Source organism: Struthio camelus, chromosome 17, assembly GCF_040807025.1.
Source record: "Struthio camelus isolate bStrCam1 chromosome 17, bStrCam1.hap1, whole genome shotgun sequence".
Lineage (NCBI taxonomy): Eukaryota > Metazoa > Chordata > Aves > Struthioniformes > Struthionidae > Struthio > Struthio camelus.
In genome coordinates this window covers 9,763,763-9,775,536 of record NC_090958.1, presented here as the reverse complement: position 1 = coordinate 9,775,536, position 11,774 = coordinate 9,763,763, and the positions used below count along the sequence as shown (strand labels likewise).

Here is an 11,774-nt window from a genome sequence, read left to right as displayed (position 1 = left end):
GGAGGGGGGCGGGGGGAGCCCGGAGCCCCCCGGCGCGCGCGCGCCGCTGCCGGGGCGGGGCGCATGCAGATGAGGGCGTTCGGCCACGCCCCCCGAGCGCCGCCGATTGGACGGGCGCCGGGGCCGCGGGGAGGGGCGGGGCGGGGCGGGGCGGGGGAAGGCGGCGGGGAGGCGCGGCCGCCATCTTGTGCGTCGCCGGAGCCAGGCGAGCGGCCCGCAGCGTGGCGCCGCCCGACCTCCGCGCTGCCCCCGCGCTGCCCGCCGCAGCCAGGGCCGCTGCCTCCCGCCCGGGGGCGGCGGCGGACGCGGGGGGGGGAAAGCTCGGTGCAGACGGCGGCCCGCAGCGGGCCCGGCGGTGGCGGCGGCCCCTCCTCCTCCCGCCTCTCCTCGCCCTGCGCTTCCCTCCCGGCGGGTTTGTGGCGCTGCGCCGGGGGAGGATGAACGGAGGATAAATGGTGCCCAAAGCGGACAGCGGCACCTTCCTCCTCCTCTTCCTCCTGGTGCTGAGCATCACCGAGCCGCTGCGGCCAGGTAGGTGGGGGGGGGGGCTGCCCCGCCGACCTCGGGGGGGGTGGAGGCTCCCTCCCCATCGCCTCGTGCGGGGCCATCCGCCGTGGAGGCCGTTGGAGGCGTTTTCCCGGCTCCGCAAGCGTTTGCTGTGGCCTGGCGGCCGCGTCCTCCCTTGGCGGGGGGGGGGGGGGGGCGGTCTGCGGGCTCGCCCCGGCGAGGGGGCGGCCGGCGGGGCCGTGCGTGCGCGCCGGAGCTCAGCCTGCCACGGGCGCTGCTGCGCGGCCGCCGCTCTAGTTACGCTCGCTGCGAACAACTTCCCGTGCGGGGTGGGCAGTTGGCCTGGCGGGGGGAGCTGAGCTCCGAGGTGGGTTTTCCCAGGAGTGCGTGGCGCTAAAATGCCTTCGTGCGCTCGAACCTCGGCCCGCTCCAGCGCCCGAGAGCTGGGTGAAGTTCAGGTTGTGCCTTGGTGACTCAAAACTGGTTTCAAGTGCAAGTTTTTTTTTTTTTTTTTTTTTGTAATACTCTATAAGCAGTTTGAAAGGCGGGAGTGTCTTCTGCCACTCCTTTACAGTTTTTACAAAAGATGTCGCTTAGCTGCATCTTTTAGGCAAAACTTCAGTCCCGGTGTTCGCTGATGTTCATCTTCGTGATGAACAAGTTGAACATGAGTTAGGACAAACGTTTTTGTTACAAACTTTGAGAACTTATGTAGAAAATATACCTAGCCCTACTAATAAAACAGCAATGGAAATGCAGCAGTATAATTCAGTTTTGAGGTGCTTCTTCCCTACCTGCTTTTGTTTTATGGTCCTTGGGTGCTGACCCTTCTCTCCTTCCCATCTAAGAAAACATCCCCTTCTTCTTAACCACTGTTGGCTGCTTTGTTAAAAGGAAAACAACAACAACTTATTTAAGACCTCACTTTCGAAGTGCTACTTAATCAGCCAGAAAAGGAGCAGCACTCTGTTGCATTTCAGTTCTTATGATGCCTTCCTAGTTCTGTTTTGGCTTCTTTTAGGGAAATAGTCTAATGGTTGAGTTTGGCTGGTAGATGATAGACACAGTGCTTTAAAACGTTAAAATAATTAACTTTTGAGAAATGATTGGTGTTTGGTTGCAAACCACTGCTTTTGTAAATACATCGCCCGGTTGGAGTTCCTTTTTGGATGTTCATCTTACTTGGAGGCTGGCAGAACTGTCCCATATCTTAGAGTGTTCTTGCCAAAGACAATCAATAGCTGAAGCATGAGGGTGTCTGGAGTAGATTTGAAGGTTTGGAAACTGTCCTCCCAAAGTGCTAATAGTGAGTTTATTCCTGGGTGATACAGACTCTTCTGTAAATTTGGAAGTAAGAATGGTGAAGTTCTTATTATAACTTTGAAATGCCCTTGTTCTTTCTCTTCAAAGTAACTTTTATGACCCAAACTACTAAAGCTAAGAGTGTTAATGAACTGTGTTTAAGCAAATTCCCAGCACAGCTAAAACACAATTGCGCCAATGTAGGCAGTCTTATTGAAATAACTAAGTTAGATGCTGAAACTGCTGTGTGTGTGACTTGTTTCATTTTATCTTGCTTTTCTGGCATTGTTGGCAGTACAGTGTACATAGGGCTTATGTTATGTTCTTAAATAGTGAGGAAAAAAAAAGACCACCTGCTAACCTAGTATTATTACTGTTAGAGGCTTTCATGTTGGAGAAGATGCTGTGTGAAACTGATTTCAGGAAATTTCCTTTATAGCTGGCACTGAGTGCTATGGACAGCTGAGTTGCTAGGTAAAAATATTCAGTAGAGATTCATAGCTTTGTGCATGCTTACACAGGTTGTTAAATTTGACCCTGAACTCTGGCATGGAATTGATCATTGACGTTTACTAGAAATTAGAAAACAATATTTTCCGTATTAGATCAGAACATTTACTCATCTGTCTAGCGTACTATCAAGTCTATCAGCAGTTGATGCTTGACGGACAAAGACAAGTCCTTCGTTGAGGCTTGGTGCTTTAAGGCAAATGAAACTTTTGCACTGGTACTCTAGTTCATCTGTTTTAGAGATTTGTGGTGCTGTAGCTATACTGGTGGGAACATCCTTCTCGTAGACAAACCCTAACTCTCGTATTTTCAGATTACACAACTCTTGACTGTAACCTGTAGCATCGGGCTTCCTCTGTAGCAAATCCATGTCTATTCCCTGAACGTTGCTGTTACCTTAATGTGAAGTAATCAAAATGGGATGTAGTATTGCAGCTGGAACCTGATGCTGTTTGAGGAATTTCAGAATTTCTTTCTGAAGACACTCATCCATCCTGTTTACTCTGAATGCTGATATGGTCCAGATAAGTGTCTTTGTTGAGCTGTCCATGGTGATGCCTTTTCTTCCTCCTCAGAAGAGAGCCTGTGACCTTACATCTTTTTGCCAGTGTTTTTTTTTTTTTTAACTTGCTTCATTTAACATCTTGAAGTTACCAGCTCAAATGGATCAGCCATTTCATAGATTAAATAGTATATGGGTGGATTCTAAGACAGAAGGTGCAAGCAGGGAGAAGCTGGTTCATGCAAGTACAAAGTATGTACAGAACCAAAATTATCATTTTAGTTAAAGATAATGGTAATGAAATCTTTCCTGTCTTTTTTGGGGGGAGGGAGGCAGAGGGTGTGAGGATTTCCTCAGAAGAGTTAGGATAGTATTTGGATGTAGAATATATTTTGCTAGTACTGTTTTTTCTGCCGCTTCCTTAAACCTGTATGTTGTAGTAACTGTGCTGTTGGCTTGGAGAGGAGTCCTGTAGCTTGCTTAGCTTAAGTCTATACTTAGAGCTACCAAAAGAGTGCTGCAGAGTGATGCGAGATTTTTATATACTTTGAAATGAATGTGCGGTCCCTTCACAATTCAGTCCCAGCAAATCAGGCACCTCTTTGTGCTTCCATGGTAATGTGATGCTAGCTCTTTACCGATGTTCTTGCTGTGCTCCTCAGACAAATAAAACCTTCTTTTAAGCCTTCTCAACTGTAGCATCTTTTCAGGGAAGCTGAAAGACAGCGATTTTATGTGAACCTATTTTTTTCCGCCTCTAGAGTGTGAAGGTTTTTAGTAAATAAGGAGAAAAACTAATTAAAAAAGTCATTTTTTTTTCCCAGATTTTTCTGTCTCAGTTACGCAGGTCAGCTATATCCTTCTACTGTCACTAACAACTTCAGGTACTTCCAAGATACCATGACATCAGCACTAGCTGTAGAAACTTGCATTCCTGAAGGTACCATGGGCGGTTAGATTTCCTGAGCCTGTGAACTTTCAACAGTAACTCTTAAGAATTTCTGCTTTTGACTATAAACTGCTTATTTTGACTACTGCCCTGCTTTGTGCATTATATTTAGCTATAATGCACTGTTTAAAAGATTCTTTTTTTTTTTTTGCCCTAGGATGTTTCTCCTTAACTTGCATTATTTGTTACATGTTTGGAAACTACTAATATGAACCAAAGCTGAAGGTATCGGACCTCTCCAGCTATATGGGTGTACAGTGAAAGGCTAACCCAATATTTCCCTTAATCTGTTATGGAATTGATTGCATGTGGTGTTCAGATACTTGCTTTATCACAGTTAAGGTTAGGCTTAATATTTTTCCAGGGCGGTCTAGAAAATTTGTGTCTGGTTATCTGACCAGCTGGCTGAGAACTGTTGTCTTTATGTAAAGAAGTATTTTGATGATGTGTTAGCTGGTCCATGAATAAACTGTATTCATGCCAGATTGGATTTAGATTGAGTTTCAGAACACTAATGCATTTCTATCAGTTGCCTAAAGCACATCAGAGATATAAATTGTTATTAATTCAGTTTTGCAGCGTTGTTTGCAAATATGTGAGAGGTCCTGTTTCTGTTAACATCCCATTACAACAAAAAGCAAAGGTGGTGTCTTTTTATGCAATATTAGTAATATAGTCTGGAACAATCCGGTTATTACTAAAGACAACAACCCATTTTCTTATTTCTTTAACAAGATACTGCTGCTTGCTAGTGGAAAACATTTAAACATGGTCAGACTTCATATTGGGTTTTGTAATAGTGTTTCAGTAGAGAGGCTTGTGAATGTAGGTCATTGGGCTTTCTTATTAGAGCGTTTGCCAGGCAGCTAAAGGCCAACTGAGTGCTCATTCTTGCAGCTTTTTCTCCACTTCAAAGCTAGCTACAGGAAGTAATTTTATTACCTAAATTCTATTTTTTTAAAAAAAAATCCTGCACAACTGAGCTAATCAGCAATAGTTAGAAAGATTTGCCAATGCAAGCAATTTAATCACCCCCCCATTACCCCTCCCCCCCCAACCTTAGCTTAAAGTTACTTGCTTAGTGTATGTGGCTGAATGTTGTGCTAGAACTTACCAAGTGCGGTGTGGGTATTTTGACACATGAAGTGTGTTTAAGTCACCAACTCTTGTCAAAAGTTACAGGTCTTAACTTTTGACTAATTAAGCTGTATTTATAGGTCTTAAATACAAAACAGAGCTCCTCAGAGTAGAAGACTAATAAAAAGACATAGTAAACATTGTTTCAAGGTGATCCACTTTTACAATGTGACTGAATTTGTCTATTTTTGACCAACCGAACTGTATTTAATTGAAATCAAGACCCAAATACATCAGTCATCAGATGTGACCTAGGCATAGCATTCCTCTGCTCTAAAGAGTTCATTGATAAGCGCATAAAGTCCTCATTTTGCTTTTGATTCACTATATCTGTTTACCTTAGAGAGAAAGCTGAAGATAGTAATACTTAGTTCCATGTTGCTGCAAACCGTAATCCCTGTCTTTGTTTTTAACTGAATTTCTAAGGAAGGCCTTCTCGATTTGGGAAGCAGAACTGCTTTCTTATATCACACCTCCTCTCTGAGTTTTGCTAGATGTGGACCTGTCTTGTCTTCCGGTGTTACTGCTCTCCTCCACCCTCCCATTTTTTCCTGTACCTTTTTTTGTTTGTTTGTTTGTTGTTGTTTTCCCCCTCCCACTGTTATATATTAGCACTCTTTTCCAGGTGTTTTCTTCAGGTTTTGAAATCATTTGGCATGCATTTTATCAGATTGTGCTCTGCTGTTTGCTGTTAGCATAAAGCGAGCTTGATCCAGTTGAAAAATCTTCCCTGCAGCTGTTACCAGTGTAGCAGAGGGACAAGGCAGAAAGTACCAGATTAGCAGATCTGATACTTCCTCACTGGTAATTCCTGATGTTAAAAAGCAAAACTTACAAGCTGTAAGTGCGTTTGCTATTCGCTGTGGCTAGAAAGTAAAGGGTTAAGAAAGGAGTTTGTAGACAGAGGGCAGTTTACATGCATTGCTTTGATTCTGAGAAATAATAAAAGGGGAATTTGAGGGTTTACAGATGTGTGACTTCTATGTCCACAAGGTAGAGTGAGGTGCAGAGTAACATTAGGCCAGGAAGGCAGAAAGGAGAGAGAAAAAAGCACTGCTGCAGCCTTTCTCCGTGGCATGAGAAGGATGTTGTCGAAGTTCCTCTTTGAAGTTTCTCAATAGTTAGGGGCAAAGGCAAATGTAATTTCAAGAGATAAGAATTTTAAATGCTAAATATCAAAGATGTAAAACTCCCCAGTGAGTGCCAAAACCACAACCCAGATCTGAATGAATTATTCCGTCCCCTGGAATTAACTTTGCTAGGGCTGTTTTTGATCTCAAATAGTTATTGTTATTTGATGTTGAATTGTTATTCAAGAGTAGTAACTACTTCTAGAATCTCTTTGAGTAATGCCTAAATCTCTGAGTTTTTAATGTGGTAATTTCTTGCAACTTCTATAAAGTCTTGTTTAATTCTATGGGATGCATGTAAATAACTTCTTTCATGATTAGTAGAACTTCCTGTTTTGTTCACATGAATTGCACAATAGTAATTGTGCATATGCAGGATCTAATTTCTGTTATTTGAAATGCTGCTGAAACAGAATGTGGAAATAGTTCAGTGGCATCGCACTCCTGCAGATGCTGTACTGTGAGGGAGGGAAAGTGTTAATTTGTGTATTCAGCTTTGATTTTATGTTAGTGTTATAAAATGAAATAAATACGTGCATAAGTTGTTGCATCGATAGCCCAAACAAGGATTTCTTTGAGAAAGGAAAAATGATGATTGTGGCTAATGGCAGATTTGATCAGAATGGCTCTGTCGGTCTTTGTCCAACTGATCTAGAAGGTTAGCCTGTGATGGAAGGAGACTTGTGTCTTACTCTTTTCTTTTATGTAGGCTGGTAGAAAATTATCGCTAGAAAGGATACTAAGAGGTAAGGTAGTCCATCTTCCTTTCCCAAAACAAAATCTAGGCCCAGACAATTCCTGAAGGAGATTTGTCTACCATGGTTTTAATGATTTTCAATGATAAAGACTCCAAATTCAGATTCTGTTGAAGCCATTTGCTAATCTGTTGCTTGTTCTGCAGTTGCAGCTGATTATTGCTGTCTAAATACAGCATCTTGCATGTGTCCCTCTTATGTTACAGCTTTCCTTTTTAAAGAACAGTTTGCCAGTTTCCCAAGACCATTCTGATGCCAGGGCCCACCAGTTTTTAATTGGTGCTAAGTGTGGGTAGGTACCTGGCAGTACCAGTTCCTTCCTGTCCTTCCACTGGCCTGTTTACCACTCTGGAAAGGGTTTATGTACCATTAAAGGTGCTTACGTGACAGACTCGATGCTTTGCTTTATAACCTATAATAGTGGTGATTTTGTAGAGACCTTACTGAGAGTAGAGGAGAAATCTCAGTTCATTTTGCTAAGTCACTGATTAACTGTAGAAAGAACTGTAGCTTCTATAGTTGTGGAAAAGAGTTGCTTTAAAAACATGAGTTCAGGATTAATCTATAATCTGCATTCCCCAAACTGTCAAATCCTCTAGCATGTTGTGGTTTCCTGTGACACTCTTCATTTTATCTTTGTATTAAAGGGTCAGCCTGCTAATTCTGTGTCGGATGAATGGCGTTTTAGTGGTATTAATTATATGGAACTCCTAAGGAGTGATCAAGTTATTGTCAAACAGAGTTTGATACCTACCATTTAGGTTATTTAGAAACATAACTTTTCTTAAGTTTAGTGGAAAATGATCCTTGTTTCGTTAATTGTAGCTAAACAGAACAGTTTTCAACTTTGTAGTGAATTAAAACTAAGTTTGGTTGGCTAACCATTATATTTAGTTTCTGCTGCATTTATTGACTAGCGCTTGATGCTCATCAGCAAGCTTTATGGATGGAAATATCTGAAGTAGCTTTTAGTGCATGAAATTATCTGACTGTTTTACTGCACTTGCTACAGTTGTGCTCTCTTGTTACTGATTTTTTTTTCATAATTTTATTTGTGTAACTTTTATTCCTGTGTTGTTTTCTGTCTTTCATATGTATCTCTTATGCTGTATTTCTTTGTATCTTTCCCACCATGAGAGACAAGAAGATCATTTTGGGAACGAAAGCTAGTAAAAAAAAATCTATGTTGAGTGGCATTTCTCTTAGAAGGTAGATGGCTCTTCTGTGCTGGCTGCCACTTTGTTTTCTTGAGGGAGCTTAAGGTGTAACTTTGAAATGTTGAAGCTTCCACTGGTTTGTGTTTTGACACACAAATCTGCATTACAGAGTGGGCAATACCACAGGAGTTGACATTTGAAGCGCATGAGTAAAGGCCTTTAGAGCTGTGTGGAAGGAAGGCACAGGCTCAGGGAGGTCAGCCTACTGCATACTTAGCCTGGAGTATGCCTTGTCCCAGCTGCCCAACTCAGCTCTGTGCTCTGCCCTTGCATCCCTTTGGGAGAATAGACGGAGTGACATAAAAGTAGTGTCAGGTACTGCCTTTGAGTGTCTGAGATATTTAAGTAAAACTGAGTTAGTGTTGTCCTTCAGTATTTGCATTTATGAATTTACTTTATCTGTGCTAATATTTCTTTAGCAGATAAAAAAGTTATTTTATGCACTTGAAAAACAAAAATCATGCTATTTCTGGCATCTGCTTAGTCTGAAGTTGTGCACCAGTAGCACTTTGCGTCGTGTATGCTAAACTTCTAAAATATGTTACAACTTTTTTCTTTTTTGGATTTAGGGAAGGTCAAAACTGCATTTGTGTTTGTGATGAATTTGTGAAATTATTTGGGTTCCGCTGAAATTACTGTTTCCCGACTAAAATGCAATAACACAAATGTACTTTGGTATCACTGAGATCTTAGAAAAATCTTATTGAAAATGTATGCAGGAAAAAATTAGGGTTCTTGCACTGGCAAGACCTAAGTGTAAAGTCTTAATTTGAAGCATTGCCTCTAAGTCTGGTAGTAAATTGGAGAGAAATCATCCGAGGATGCTCTACTGTATGAGCGCTCATCGGTGACTTTCTAAGTGTAAGAGTTGAATGTAGTTAGTATTTTTTTTATTGATTTGACAGCTTAAAAAATGGCAAAGATCAGATTTCATGGTATAGTACCTGGCACTTGCATGATAGAAGCTGGTTAATGAGCTAAAGAGCACTGGCAGTGTTTTAGCTATTAGAAGGTGCAGGGACTGATTAAACTATTCTTAAAGGTCTAAGCAGCATTTTATAAATGTGTTCGACTTCTATTTGCTGACTTCTGATAGAACTATTAAACTTGCAATTTTTATGTATGAAAGTTCTGTACAGCTTTACTGTAGAATAAGAAAGGAGAGTACCTCATACAATGTAATAGTAACTAATATTGACCGCATTCCTGTCGTGTTAGGCTTCATTGAAGCAATGGAATGCTATTCAAAGCATGAGCCATTTGCTCTAGTACATGACAGCCACTACACCAGCTACTTTGCAAAGGACAGAACATGTTTTCAGTATTCAAGGTCAGAATGTTTCTGTATATCAAATTTTTGCTTTTAAGTATTCTCGGTGCTTGCTCATCAAGTCTTGTATGAGATGTTAAAAAAAAAAAAAAAAGAAGCCGTAGCAAAAGCTTTTTTTAGTGTGACCTGCATTCAAATAGTGCTCATGTGCATATGCAGTTTTCTAACTCCTTTAACTGTTAGATTTTTGTTCAAGACCATGTTCATGTGAAGAGCTTCTTCAATGTTCCTTTGGTTTTAAAATTAAGAAATAGGGTTAGTTTTTTGGAGAAAGTATGGTTTTCTTAAATTATTATTATTATTATTATTTTTAACAGGTAGGATTTTGTCACTTGTTTACTTGGCATTAAAGACTTGCAGTTCCTCATGGTTTAATTCAGCAAGGTGTTGTAAATGCGTGCTTGACCTTGAAGTATGGGTTTTCATTGAATTTGTTTGGATTGCTTATGTGATGACCGTTTGGTATGCATAAATACTGCTGAATCCTGTACAGAAAAGGTTAATATGATTTTAATTTTTTTTCTTGCAAAATAGGAACCTGTGTTGTCTTGTTGGAAATGGATTGCTAACTAATAATTCTGAAATCTGGCAATTCCTGCTTTCAATTTAACGATCTCTACAAAATAGCCTTAGTTACTAGGATAGTTCCTAAATTGCTATTATCATGTTTCAGATGAATATTCGTACTGTATTTTCTTTATTTCAGGATTCAACGGTTCATGTAATAACTTTGGATTTAAGTTTCCCATTGCTTTATGAAAAACTCTCTCATCTCTACAGAGTATTGGTTGCTTTCTAGCTTTTTTTCTGTTCCTGCCTTTATTTAGCATAGGGAATACAGTTTCTTTCCCTGGTGATCTTTAAGTGATAGCTATATTTCACGTGGGAAGAAATACTGTGTCTTAGCTTTTGTTTTGAAATAGCTATGGCTGGCTTGATAAGGGGGTGTACTTTTCTCATCCTGAGAATACAGTTAGTTGGAGGAGGAGAGGAACTAATTGAATCGATTTAGCTCAGTTTTGGGTAGGCAGCTATCAGGTAATGACTTAGGATATAGAAATGTTTTCTGGATGACTTGTATTGCTGCTTTCTCTAGATCTCTCTTTAGAGGCATTCTGACCAGCAGCTTGTGGGAAAGACTGTCAGCAATTGAAGAAGAAATAGTGATTCTGTTATTTAAGAGTTTCTGATTACTGGACTGATTGTTCTAGAGTTGCTGGCACCACTGTGTAGTTCTGAACATCCTGGAGGTGACTCTGAAATTTGCTAGAGACTGTATCAATGAAGGGCCAATTGGGGATGCCTTCTGGGCAGAAAGAGGCACAGATAACGTGGCAAACTTCCAGAGACAGAGCTGAGAACCTCATACTCTCTTCCCATGTTCAGCATGTTTGTTCAGAATGACCCCGGCTTTTGTGCAAAACTGAAAATGAGCAAGTGTGTGTGTGTATTAATGCAAGCTTTTAGAGTATTCGGATGCAAAGTAGTATCATCTTGCCATAAAAGCTGTTTTTAGAGCGAGGTAAAGCTTTGAGGTGAGGATTGGGGATGGAGCCAGGAAGTAGCTAGGCGAGGGTACCAAAGTAGTCCTGTCAGTTTAAAATAGATTATCCTACATACACAGTATATCTGTCCTGACATGGGCATTTGAATTTTAAAAGGGAAAGTACTGTTCTTGATGATGCTTTTTCCTGGACAGAATTGAAAACTTGCTGACTATTTCAGTATTGATGTCTTCATGGACTTTTTTTTCTGTTATTGCGTTTCTTGGGAGAATTAATACGTTGTGCATGTGTGTTAAATTCTATGTGAAGAGCAGTGCTGTTGTCTTAACATATAAATTGCAGTTTGATTTTTAACAATTCGAAGCATTATCTGTCTCCTCTCTTTTTTGAAAGGATCTCAAAGATTCTGTTTGCTTAGAACCGGCTTGTGTGGTGAAAAATCAAGTTGTTTCCTGAGCAGCGGGGTTTAATGAAGCCTGGATTCCAGTAGGTTTGTGTCCCGTGTGCCCTATGCTATAGTAACCTTGCCTGGCAGTGCTGATGTAGCAATGCTGTGCCGTCCCCACGTCCTCTGTCAGCCTGTACGCAATATGTCCTCTGACATGAAGAAGCTGGGAGTGCTGCTGTGTCTTGTAAGAGTCTGCGGTCCCCCAGCTCACCGCTTCCCTTCCCTGCCAGCTGAGAAATGACACCTTTCTTTGATAGCTTGATGGGCAGATGTGCTGTCTGCCTAGCTACTGCTAAACAGTGCAAAACAAGTGGGGTTTTCCTGCCTTCTGAAGTTCAAGGCGATCGTCGTTTCCTTCCCTTATGCTGTCTCTAGGCCTTTCAAAACTTGTACGAACACCATATCTTTCTGGTCTAGCCTTTTTTCTTAAGCTTGCTGAAACTGGCTAGTGAGTTAAATTGTGAGGTAGAGTCAGCAGTTGT

At 41.4% G+C, this 11,774-nt stretch overlaps 1 protein-coding gene across 2 annotated transcripts in view; it reads left to right on the top strand.

Annotated features, from left to right (window-relative positions):
• Positions 1-155: 155 nt before the first annotated feature.
• DGCR2 (DiGeorge syndrome critical region gene 2) overlaps positions 156-11,774 on the top strand; it is a 52,310-nt gene continuing 40,691 nt past the window's right edge. The window contains exon 1 of one of the 2 annotated variants that reach the window (XM_068910972.1): positions 156-531. In XM_068910972.1, the coding sequence (XP_068767073.1) occupies positions 453-531 (79 nt within the window). In that variant the 5' untranslated portion in view covers positions 156-452. The remainder of the gene's footprint in view (positions 532-11,774) is intronic. The other variant, XM_068910971.1, reaches the window with a different exon arrangement.